The sequence below is a fragment of the Tympanuchus pallidicinctus genome, unplaced genomic scaffold (genome assembly GCF_026119805.1).
Source record: "Tympanuchus pallidicinctus isolate F22 unplaced genomic scaffold, pur_lepc_1.0 scaffold5, whole genome shotgun sequence".
Lineage (NCBI taxonomy): Eukaryota > Metazoa > Chordata > Aves > Galliformes > Phasianidae > Tympanuchus > Tympanuchus pallidicinctus.
Window position 1 is genome coordinate 10,198,168 of NW_026294769.1, and position 12,795 is coordinate 10,210,962.

The 12,795-nt window shown below is 39.3% G+C and overlaps 1 protein-coding gene across 9 annotated transcripts in view; it reads right to left on the reverse strand.

Annotated features, from left to right (window-relative positions):
- The window catches only part of COBL (cordon-bleu WH2 repeat protein), a 147,972-nt gene that overhangs the window by 17,841 nt on the left and 117,336 nt on the right, over window positions 1-12,795 (reverse strand). For all 9 annotated transcript variants that reach the window (XM_052703495.1, XM_052703497.1, XM_052703501.1 and 6 more), the window contains one exon: window positions 7,238-7,541. In XM_052703495.1, the coding sequence (XP_052559455.1) occupies window positions 7,238-7,541 (304 nt within the window). The remainder of the gene's footprint in view (window positions 1-7,237; window positions 7,542-12,795) is intronic.

Here is a 12,795-nt window from a genome sequence, read left to right on the forward strand (position 1 = left end):
TTAACCTGCTTTCCAACCCTAGAATAACAGAAGTCCAGTAGTGACCTCAGATTTAAAACCACCTGATTAAGACAGGAATTTACAAGTACAGAGAAGGAGGAAAATAGTTTTTCTGCAGCAGATATGTTTACGGACCTTTCACAGTCCTCCTCCATGTCTATCAGTCAGAAATAGAAAGCAAATGAAAAAATTTATGCTTATTTATAGCATTTTGTGTTTTTCAGTCCCTTAATGCTAGAAATCTCTAAGCCTGTTACATACCATGATGATTTAAGCTTTCAGAGCCCCAGACGTATGTCTCATACGTTTCAGAGTCCTCCCATAGGCTGCAGAGGCAGCAGCTTGCAGTTGCTATACAGCTGGAAGCATGCCCCCACTCCCCCTCCTTGCACTGGCCTCTGGCAACAGCTTCCCAATAGGAAAGCCCACAGGCAGACAGGATCACCAGAAATAGTCAGGGAAGTGAACTAGCTTGACTTAATACAGCAACGTCACTTGGGCACAGTAGTGCTGCAGGTTAAATGATGGCACAGTGAGGTTAAATAACTTCTCTTGGTTTACACACAAAAAAATATGAGAGGAAAGAGCGGAGCCCTTTGCTGCACCTTTAGCAACCCAAGCTGCTTCCTAACATCCAATGTGTTACACAGCTCTCAAGTATACAGCAATTTTTCCAGCCAACAAGTGTAGCAGAAAGGCTAATCTGCACTCCTGCTCTACAGTGATTGTGAGTATCTATTACTTAACCATAACATGATTAGTACCTTCCCTCCATGAACATCTGCCAGAAAAAAAGTGTATGAGAATATCCAAATCGAAAGAGTTTTCTGGAACAAGAGGAAAGGGAAAGCCAGAGATAAGGAAGGAAATTAGCAAAAGTATGTAAGGAGCAGAGGCTTGCAAATCTGTCAGACATCTGGGGCTTAATTAAGTAATTTTTCACCCACAAAGTTCTCTCTGTCACATTAACCCTTTCTCTTCCTTCCTCCCTATCAACAGTAACTTTCTGTTACAAAAAAGTGGAACACATGTCCACCCAGCCAAAATAAAACTTATCTTACAGAGGAATGACAAAACAAAGCTTTCCAGTATTTCTCTAAGATTGCTACAAGTGACAAGTAACTACATAGAGTATATTTGTGCACACAAATGTGTGTATATATAATATATACATATTGCTATTTTCATTACAGTTCTCCCTCCCTACCGACTGCCTTCTGCCACTCACAATTCTACTTTCTCTCCCTCTGACCTGCTTCATCATTAAATTCTCTCCAGCTACCAAGTTCTTTTTCCCCCCTGTCCTTCCCAAGTGGAACACAAAACCTTGTAACATTTGAATTTGAATGGGCTGAAAATTAAGCAGAACAAGTTCACCCACCCCTATCCTTTCAAGCACTTGTTTTAATCTAACTCATCAAAACCCAAAGAATTTTGTAGCAAACAGCTGAGTATTTCTCAGGTTGGTAACAAAGAGAACAGTTTTCCCTCTCCTCCCTACAGCTCAGCTACCACAACCAGAGCCAAAGGTAACAAATTCTCCCGAGAGAAAGGGAGGAAACGGGATTCTCCCTGTCCAGATCCACAGCATGAACTGATCTCTGCAGGGTTCCCCACCCCCATCCTACGCCCTCAATTAGCTGTACGTGAAAAAATAATCCTCCTTCATGGCTACTGACACAGGAGGAACTCAAGGGAGAGGAAAATCCCTTTTAGGCCTTTGGAAAATATTTCGTCTTATTGTCCCTTACAAGTCACTATTTATGATGATGCATTTATTCAGCTTTCAAACCAGCAAGTTCATACATTTTAAAAAATCCCACAAAAACCTTTCTAAACTTTAATAAAATATATTGTATTTTGAAGTATTTCAGTGCTCTGAGTGGTAGGACAACCCACTCTAAAGGCCACTTAACTCTTCTTTCAGCTACCTACACCTTATGCCTTTGATAGGTGGCAGTCCAAAGGCAACAACGTGCATCATGCCTATGAGCATTCTGTTATTTTATTTGTGCCAAAACACTTACATGCTTTTGAAGAATAGAGTCTGGAGGAAATGAGAGGTGCATTCTGATACATGAAATTCTGTCTGAATGCTCACCGCTCTGACATAAATGGGTCCTGTGTGGTTTACATGGTCACTGGTCTGCCTCGACCCTGTGCATCAACTTTTTTTCTCCACAGTAAGATAATGCCACAATGCCTCCTCTTCACCTCACATGAGTACTAGGATGAGAAATTAATGAAAGTCTGCATGGCACATGGATACTAGTGTGATGAGTAAGATAGAGCAAGAGGAAATTAAATGGTCCTGGCTCTAGAAGAGAATGTGAACTGAGAGCAAACTGGTATACCTGCTCCATTAATTGAGCTCTGAAACTTAGAAAAAATGAGTATGACCATTTAACGAGAGACTTTATCATAGTGCATAAAATGGGGGGAATTAAGGTTAAAGGGGGGAAACTAAGGTTACACGGTCTTATTATTAATGTTAGCTAACTTTGAGCATGTGACTTAGCATCCCTAATAACATTATTTTAAAATAATTTTTAATGTGTAATTATTTATAAAGCTTGAGACAGTAGGTGTGCAGGATGCTTTATAGGCGTATAAAATTGACTGATCCCTGCCCCAAGGAGCTTGCATGATGACACCATACAAGGGATGGGAAAGGAGGGGGTATGGGAGGACAGAGTTGCAACACTGTGAGATCATGAGATGTGCTTACTGCTACATAAGCAACATTTCAGCTTCTTTGTGGTTTTCTTGTTACTCATTTAACACTATATATTAAAATTTGGTGAACAGATACATAACACAAATCAACTGTAAGGAAGGATACGAAGAAAGAGAACTATGTTGTACTGTGTTCAGAGTCAGCAGTTACTAAAACATTCACAGCCAATATCATATGTAGTCAATTATTTATAGGGGTTATCCTGTGTCACCTCCAGCTGAGATCAGGATTCTGCTCTACCAGGCACTGCATAAACATATTGTGAGATATCATTAACTGTGTGCAGAATTTTACACAGTAAGTGGCTGACAGGCATATCAGAGGCAGAGACAAAGATGGTTTAATAGATTAGAGGCAGAACCAAGGGTTGAGTGATTTGGTACTCTACACACTAACTCTTCTGTTTATTCGCATTAAGGCTGCTTAAACAAGAAATCCAAAACAGAACAAAAAAGAGTGCACATACAAATGGTTCTTACATACAAATGGTTCTTACATACTGAAAAGCAAGACTACAGAGGACTGGAAATCCCTGGGCTTTGGAGACATTCTTTTAGAAATGTGTCTATCTTCTTTAGGAACAAGATTCATAATATGTTGCAATTGCCATTTCTGTACGTACAAAGTTTGTACATGACTTACTACCCTGTCCATACTATTATGCTGCTACATGCAGACAAACCTATTGCATATTGAAGACTGCATCCCTCAGCACTCCACTCTATCCCTGACTTCTAACAGATGAGGTACAGACCCTGCTGTGATATTCTAAAGCTATGAGACATTTCTGCTGCACTGAGACCACACATTCCATGCAGTGAATGGTTCCGGAAGCTCCAAGAAAAATAAATTTAAAAATACATATACAATTAACCAAATAAGCAACATGACAAAATACTCGTCATGATCTGGAGCGCAGTCTAAGAGCTCAGAACAAATATACTGAAGAACTGTGGGCTTGACTGTGCTCTTCACTGAAGTTTGTCAGGGTGCATAAGCAAAAGATCACTTGGTCCTTCCTTATAGCCTCTTCACACTCTAAATATAATCTGCTTCCACTTTAAGGGTAGTTTTTATTACCCACAGAGTACAAAATGATTGTAGTATACAGAATTATAGTTATTTCACAGGGTAAAAAGCCCCAGTTTTTGCTAGCTTTACAATTTAAAGCTAAATATTTTCATGATTTTTATTAACTTTTTTTCCCCCCAACCCTGGGCCAAATTAACTACAATTTCTGGCTTCAGTGGAGCTCAGACTCAAGGAGGACGCTATTTCACTTCCGCTAACTATTGTTTCTTTAGAGTATTGACATGTTCTCTAACTTTATATTTTCATATCTTCCTTTTAGAACTGAGTTAGATCTTGGTACACGGACTGGAAAAAGACATAAAAGATTTGTGAAACTCCATGTAAAATTTTCCTTCAAGTTCTGTAGTTTTTGAAACACATTTAAAACTCTGTGTAGCTTGGTATCGATTATTCATTCAAACTGCACTTTGACTTGTCTGGGAATTTAGAAGGCTGCTTTGGTCCTCAAAGCAGCTCATTCATCACAAGAACTCACATAATGTCAGGTCTCCCAGCAGATTTTATCACTGGGGTGGTGGCTGCTCTGACAACAGCAGCTGAAATTGATGCACTCCAAATTTGACTGTACTAAATGCTGTACTCTGAACTGATTTAAATCCCAGAAAAACGAGAATTTAATATGAATAGCTTAAAAAACAAAAACAAACCCACGGCCATTTTGTCCTCCCCTCTACATTGGGGAAGTGGCTTTTAAAAACTCAGCAAGGTAATCTCAAAGGGATTTAGAAGAGCATGATTTTCTGTTTTTTCTACAAAAATACGTTAGCAGTGGGACTGGATTTACCTTCAAATATTGCTGGCACATTCAGAGCACAAAAGTTTAAAGATTTTACTATTAGTATCTTCTCTGTGGCAGTCTCCACGGTTGCTGCCATGAGAATAAAATCCACTATAAATGTTAGACTTCAGCTCTACCTTAAAGTTGATTTGAAATAATTTTGCTGTCCCAGAGACTAAAATACCCACAATTAATGAAACCCTCTACTTTAGCAACAAAACCATCTCCTATTTCCTCTCCTTTTTAATTACAGAACCACAGAGTGGCCTGGGTTGGAAGGGACCTCAAGGATCATGAATCTCCAACCCAATTATGTCCTTTATTAATAGTAGAATTATGGACATATCAGACAAATACAGAATATTTAGAATACTAAAATCACCTAAGTGTAATCTGGGAGCCTAGTTCAACCTGCTTCTCCAAGCAGGGATAGTTTCAAAGTCAGCTGAGTCTTTCCAAGGCTTTGTCTAGCTGCGTTCTGAAAACCTCCAGACACAGAGATTTCTCCAAGTCTCTGTGCAACATGCTCCATTGCCTATTTTGAGGAATTTCCACCTAATATTCCATTTTTATTTCCTTTACAGCAGCTAGTAACTATTGTTCCTTCCACTGTGTACCCCAAGAAGCCTCTGCATCCAGATTCTGCTCACAGTCCTGCTTTTGTATGGTGAGAGACTGCAGTCAGATCCCTCCACATCCGCATTGCTTTTGCAAGATGAGCAACCCCAGAGTTCTCTCCCCCTCATACTTTTCATCTCCAGCACCCTGTCAACTCTGTGGCTCTCCTACAGACCTTCTGCAGTTTGCCATCCTCTCTCGGGGCTGGATGCAGTACTACAGAACTGGACTCCCAGATGCAGAGCAGGGGGGACCATGACCTCCCTGATTACGATGGGCTGCGCTCTTGCAGCCTTGTATGTCTTTCCACCTTCCAATCCTCCCACTTGGCAAGTGGCAGCCCTGCTGACCAGCCAATTAAATGGTTCCCCAGGTCAGTGGCTTTTGCAAATTCTAATAATTATGTGTTTTGTGTCACACTGTGTCACACTGTCCTGCTGCCTCTTCTTTAAATACCCTTCCCAAATATTAAAAATCAAAAATTTAGTTTGTCTATGTGGCAAAAGCAAATCCAAAATCTAAAAAAAGTCCAAAATATTTTCCATTGATTAGGATTTTCTTACAGTGTTTTGCCTTGATGTTTTCACTCAGTATTATGGCAATGTTTTTTTTTTTTTTTTTTTTCTTCCCCTAAATGTACATGTGTGTTTTCTTAGCTCTTTAGATCCTTGATTGTAAGGAAAATTGGGACTGCTTAGTTATCTTAATATTGAAATTAATGGGTTGCTTTTTTGGATCAGGTCTGGAACGGTAACTGTAACTACTACACCAGCCTATTTAATATTCCAAACTATATCAGTTTGATATTCAGGACCTAAAACACTGCAGAAGGAAAAATCAGAACTAAAATGTATTTCTGAACAAATATCTAAATGAGACTTGACCCTGTTCCCCTTGGTATTGATGAGAAAAGAAAAGCCCTGAAATCATTCCAATATGTTAAATACTGACTTGGCCTAGTTTATACCTAATTCATCATCCACTGCATGATCCAGGATGAAGTTCTCCCTCAGAAATGTGTGGAAGGAAATAACTAGGTCATGATACATGTTCTTATGAAGGGGCTACAGATTAGTAGCTGAATGGAGACAGACCAGAAAGCACAGACTTTGTGTCAACTGAGAATTCAGAGGAATTTCTGGCCTCTGTCCCATGACTCGGCAGCATCACACAGAGTGGATCCCTGTCAGTATTACCAGGCCACCCTCCTCGCTGAAGGCACAGCTTCCTTCCTATTTGGCCAGTTTGTATTTGCAAAGTCCTATAAATTTTGGGTTCCCACTGTGGCTCTGCCACCAACTATGTGAGTTTTGGCAAACAAACAGTGTCAGAGTCACTTCTGATTGAGGGCAGTTTCTAGTTAAATTCCAGGTTCTTGTACTTCCCTGCAGAACTGCAGCACAATGTTTGTTTATACAAAAAAAAAAAAAAGAAAAAAAAAAAAAAAGAAAAAAAAAAAGAAGTGTAAAAAAACACCAAGGTACAACACCAGTGGAAGCTAGCAGTAAGTGAACATACATATGCACGTACATGCACACACCCACAAATAAACCCCCAGATTTCATGGAATATATCCTTTTCTACTTGACTTTAAATGGCTTGAATTTTCCCATTTTATGAATTTTTCCATTTATGACCTGTAAGTTATTTTTCTAGATCAATACAAAATATCACTTCAAGTACTTCACATACCATCAGAACCATAACAGAAGCCAAATTGTAACAAAGTTGCTTCAAACTTTTGGGAGAAATTAACTCTGGAGGGCAGCACTCTTTAGCAAGAAACTTAACTACAAGTTCAAACAGAAAAGTGACCTTTGCCTGTTGCTACAAGCATGTCACTGGAGGGGATTTGGCGCAGTTTTTCCTCAATGGGAGGAGTCACCTGGCTTGGGTACTGGTTTATGAAAGAGCAGAAGAAAGTAGAAGCAGCAGCCGGCTTTCCTAAATGCCTCCCTGCAAGAAGGACATGCAAAATATTTTCCAAGAGTTGGCTTCAAATGAATTCTTACCTGCGTGGAGTACTGGCATATCCCACGTTATCGCAGTACGTGTTCTTTACAGAGCAAGTCTCTGTACCATAGATCACGTCTGAGTCCACGTAGCCATTCACCAGCTTGATGTCTCTCAACTTCGTACTGTCATTTTGTGAATCCAGTGACACAATGTCAGATGGGGAGCTTACTACACCTGAGTCTTCAGTAGTGTCCTCAGATGCAAAGCAGCTGCTTTCTGATGCTGTTTCTTCTACTTCTGATAGCTCCATAACTGTATCATCCGCTACATAAAAATTATCATGTGCAGGCAGCAGGCTCTCTAAATGAAATACACCAAGTAAAGTTAGTTGAAAGTAGTCACAAAATAAATACAGAGATCTACTGCTTTGTAAGTAGAAAATGAATACATGAAATCCTTTAGAAACAGTACAACAGACCAGAGCTCAACATTTGTGTACAAAGGCTGCTCTAAAAATACAGCCTCCTATTTCAGTAAGTTGTCTCATGATGTCAGAGGTAGATGTTGGTATGGGAGCAGAGGTTAAACCTTCCCACCAATATTCATTACATTTTTTTGCCGTGTGACTGATGGTAGCAGAGGGGCAGTCTGACACCATGGCACCTAACATGCAAGTGCATATGAAGGTGCAGATGAATTCCAACTGACATTCCTCCATATTTGCTGAATGTTTCTGGAGACGACTAAACTAAAGTTTAAATGATGGGATGCAAGAAATGATTCCTGTTATGGCTTGTGATGACATCGTCTAATTGCTCCTTTTAAATTTTGCCAAATTATCTCCCATAATACTACACATAGATAAAAATGAGCAGCATTTCCCAGGTAACACACTGAATTGGTATAATAAATCTACACATGGCCCACAGGATGAGTCACTTTATTTTACCATCTTTCAATTTCCTATGTGTTGAGTGGGTGAATAACAATAATCTCTTAGCAAAGCATAAAAAATCAAGTAGCATTAAAAAAAAGTAGACGCAACTCAAAGCAGAACCTTTCCCAGCTTTTAGTCATATGTGAAAGAAATCAAGGGATATGCTCTTTGCATGCTTAATTGTATTAAGAGTTGCAAGTGATGAGAGATGATTAGATATGGTATGGTTTTTCATGTTCTGATCTAGTTTGTTTCCTATGAAATACTTGTGGGCTGTTGTTACTGGGTTTTTTTGTGTGTGTTTTTGCACCACATCATTTAAACATTTTGTTCTGTTGGTGGTTTTTTTTGGTAAGAAATACAATTTTGTTATTTTTCCTTAGGTAATGTAGAACTCTGCACTCCACCCTGCAATCACGCTATTAAAGGAGAATGGCTAATAACGTCAATAATTTCAGAGAGTGACTGAAGACAGAAGCAAATTCAAACACACTACTTGTGATCATAATGAATCAATACAGACTAATATGAATGTTTAATTGATAATTAAAAGTGTGCCTCATTTTCTTCAACATCCATGAGCAAAAGGAAGGTTAAAAAATTGGTTATGTTCTGATCTTGCAGACACCTGTGGTAGATGTTCATTACATGAAGAGTCCTATGTCTACAAGTGTGACTAAGATTAAACATACACTTCACTATTTCTAAAGTCATAATCTACAAGTTTTGAAGCATACATGAAGCTACATGTCAATGAAAATTATAGAAATAATTCTGTATCACACTGTATACACAGAACTATTCTCTTTAAGTCAGGGAACTGACATCAACTTTGTTAAAAAAAAAGTATTACAAAAATAATCTTCGAAGGGTGTAACTTAGTGAAGCTTCGAGTAAAACTAAAATAAAAATCAAACTAACATTCTCCTTGACTGAGGTTACAAGACACCATTAAGTACTGAAATTGATTTCTGACAGCAGAAGCAATAAAATTCATAGGGTTACAAATCATGATTCAAGTTGTAAGTGCTGTCAAGCATCAATATTAATGATGGGAGATGATCCAAAGACTCTATTGTGACTTTGGAAGTAATGTTACTCCATTTCTTTGACCTTATTTTCTGTAACATTAACTCCAGGTTCCAGATTAAATCCAAGAGATTGTTCCATGTAAAAATATCAATTATAGGAATGAATTATGTGACACTGATGGATTATGGTATGCTCATGGCAGAACTACAATTAGGACAACACCAGTATCAAGGAGAAATAAGAATAACTTGACATTAAACACCCAGCAATAAACACCCACAGAAAAATACACTGAACGAATAGGTAAGAGTACATGGCCTGCTTGGCTTTTAATTAAAAACAAAAATTCCCAGCAACAATCTACCACCAAAGCATTAGTAAAAGTTACAATAGGTTAAAAACAGAACAAAGTACAGTATGATACAGCAAAGAAATTACAAGTGGAAAGTAAAGAGTAGAAGCACACATAAAGTTTTGGAGTAATGCACAATGCAGTATATTTTGATGCAAAGGGACCTCAACATAATACTGGCTACAACATTTGTCACCAGGATGCCATAAATGATCTTCATCCTGCAGTTTGTGACAAAGTACTTGCTTCCAGTTCCTGATACCAGGGTGGCAGGCTTTTCCTCTTGAGCTGTCTCTCTCATTTCCTGCTCCTCCTTTTGCCTGCCTGCAACTATTTCTGGCATCTGTTTCAGATTATAGATCTTTGGTCACACAGCCTCACTCACGTACTGCAGTAGCAAAATCCTTTTCTCTCAGAGGTTTTATCCAGCAAGGTGCCCTGCCGCAGGACCTCCACACCCCAGCCCGTTCCTCACACATACTATCAGAATGAAAACTGATTCTCTTTTTATCAATGTCCGCACATGTGAACAGATCCCTATCAGTTATGCCTGGGTCTTGGCAGCTGAATCGTCCTGTTCAGTGTAAGAGCCTTCTTGTTTAGCAACATCTGTCTGAACAACGGGAATACAGAAAGACAACTTTCAATTCAGTGATTAAATTCCCATGAAAAACCAAAATGACTCTCTCACTTCAAGTCTATCACTTTTGTTGAAGCAGTTCCCTCATCTTTTATCTTCACAGAGAAGATCCTTTAATTCCAGCATTAACACATGTCAACAGAGTTGCTTGATGAGGTAAAACATTTTGATTATCACTACTGCTTATCTTAACACGTGGGCACACACGTGAATATTGACAGCTGAAGTTCTATGTTATCTTTCAGCGGTTGTGAATTGGAGCTATCCTTGGATGATTGAAGTAAGAACCTGTTCTTCCTTTCACACACCTGAACAAGTCTTCACCAGTGCAAACTATGCACTGTGCAAACTAGGATGTCCAGGCCACACGAGGACACAGCAGTTTCCTCAGAAAACACACAATGCAAAAAGTCCACCTCAACATATTGAGTGGTCTTGACTCAGGGAATCAGAAAATAGCTTCTACAGCTTTCTAGTCTTACACAGATGACCAGGTAATGAGCAGTAGCAGATGCAATTCCGTCCTACAATTTTTGTGTATCTTCTCCTCACACTGAGTGTGCATGCACAAAAACACCACACACTGAACACTGTATGACCAGAGTAGTGCCAGCCAACTGAGGTAAGTCTGTGGCCAAATGAAGGAAAAATTTACTATTTGATGCTCTCTTCTCTGTCATAATGCTAACAGCACTTCAGTTTGGCCTCTGATTTTCAAGATCTTATGCAGACACAAAACATCCAGGTTGAGATACAGAAAACTGAGCTTTTACTCCATGACCTGGCACACAAATAACGACTGCCACAGACAGCATACTACTGAAACAGTGCTGTACCTCGGAAGACTGTCTGAATTTCTGAAGGAGTAACAGTGCCAAGCTCTTCTTTCAGTCAGACATAACCCACTTACAACTATGGATATCCTGAGCTGTAACGGTCCCACAGGGATCATGGAGTTCAACTCCTGACTTCAAGTGGATTGTCTCCAGCTCGACTAAAATTTCTGTGTGATATCTCATCCACAGCTTCAATCAGTGTTCCTCCATGCCTTGCACTGCCCTGCACCTACTCAGGACAACAGGAGGAGATGCTGCAAGGCCCAGAGGAGTGCCCTGACACAGCTCTGCCCTGCTCCCCAGCACCAGGCCTGTCGCTGCACAATTAGGTCAACCACAACCGACAACGGCTTTCTTGGGGAAGCTGTTAGCAGGAATGTTGCCCCTGATCATCAGGAAGCAAAGGGGAGAGTAGCTCATCAGTAAAGAATGCAAGCTTCTTGTTTAATACAAAAGAGATTTCGTTGCTTTAATCTCAATAAGCTGTAAGTAATTAGGAGAACACTGAGCTCTGAGTTCAGAAGAGCCATATCTGCACTTGTGCTGCTTGATCCTGCATATACGTACATATTACTCACACAGAATGCCAGTGACGGAGAGATAGATAAACACCTGGTTTAAATGCCAATACACACTTTCAGAAATGAAGACTAAATTCAATACAAAATGACAATCATGGGTGAAATCCTCAATTTGATTACTGATAGAAAGTAACCACCGTCTACTTCAAACAGGACTGAGATCAGATTGAAGCGTTCAAAAGATGCACGTCTCACCCAGATGTATGAAATCAGAACCCAAGTCCACAACACTGAAGACCAAACCACCCCTCCCTCAGAGTCCACTACATACAAGGCATATGTCTTCTCTTGACAAAGTGCAACTGTTCACTAAGAGCTGCGACCTCCCTCCTGCTTTTATGACACTGCTGGTTGTTTACTGTCACATTCAAAGACAGACTACAACCAAAGGCGTTTTTCAAGAGACAGCAGCTGATGTGAAAAACTGGAACTTCGTACTGATTTTAGAGATGCAGATTTCCTATAATTCCTCTGAGTTCTCCCTAAGCGGTTGGCAATTATTTTCCAATTTCTTTCACCACTTGTTCCACTGAGAAAAAACTTTCTTTTCATGGATTGAAATTGCTCTGCTGTAGTTCAAATGGCCTATTACACTAAAATTGTTAAAAATATTACAAACTTCATCATGTTAAAGAATAATAATTCTTATAATGATGCCCAAATTGCAACACAATTATTTTACTGACAGTACTTAAAACTTCTAGCAAGGGAAAAAGTTGCTCTAATTCTTTGCACTGGCAGTACAAAGTAAAGATCAGTGTTCAAGAAAAGTATGCATTTTTTCACGTACTTGGAAGAAGCCTCGTGGAAAAAGATGGGGAATTATGGCAGTGATTAACAGAGATTATAAAAATAAGCAACGCAGGAGCAGTGTAAGAATTTTCACACAGGTACAATGTGCACTGGTTATATTTTACTCATTCTGCTGATCTATCAAAAACTTGTACGTGAAGTATAGGTTCAGTTAAAGAACAAGACAGAATGGGCTATCTGCTCTGAATTTATGGCAATTTACATTCAACATGTTTCTTAGTATACTTGAGCCTGCATGCCTATTTTCACTTTTTAAATTTAAATACTAATTATTTAAATAATAGCACTGTTATTCATTAACAATAGAATTAGGGAAGTCAGGGAACAGACTGAGCTCTGATGCATTCTTTTCAATTCCCATAACTGCCCTGCAGCAGCTGAAGATGTGCCCAAGGAATGTGATGGTGAGGATGCTTTACAACT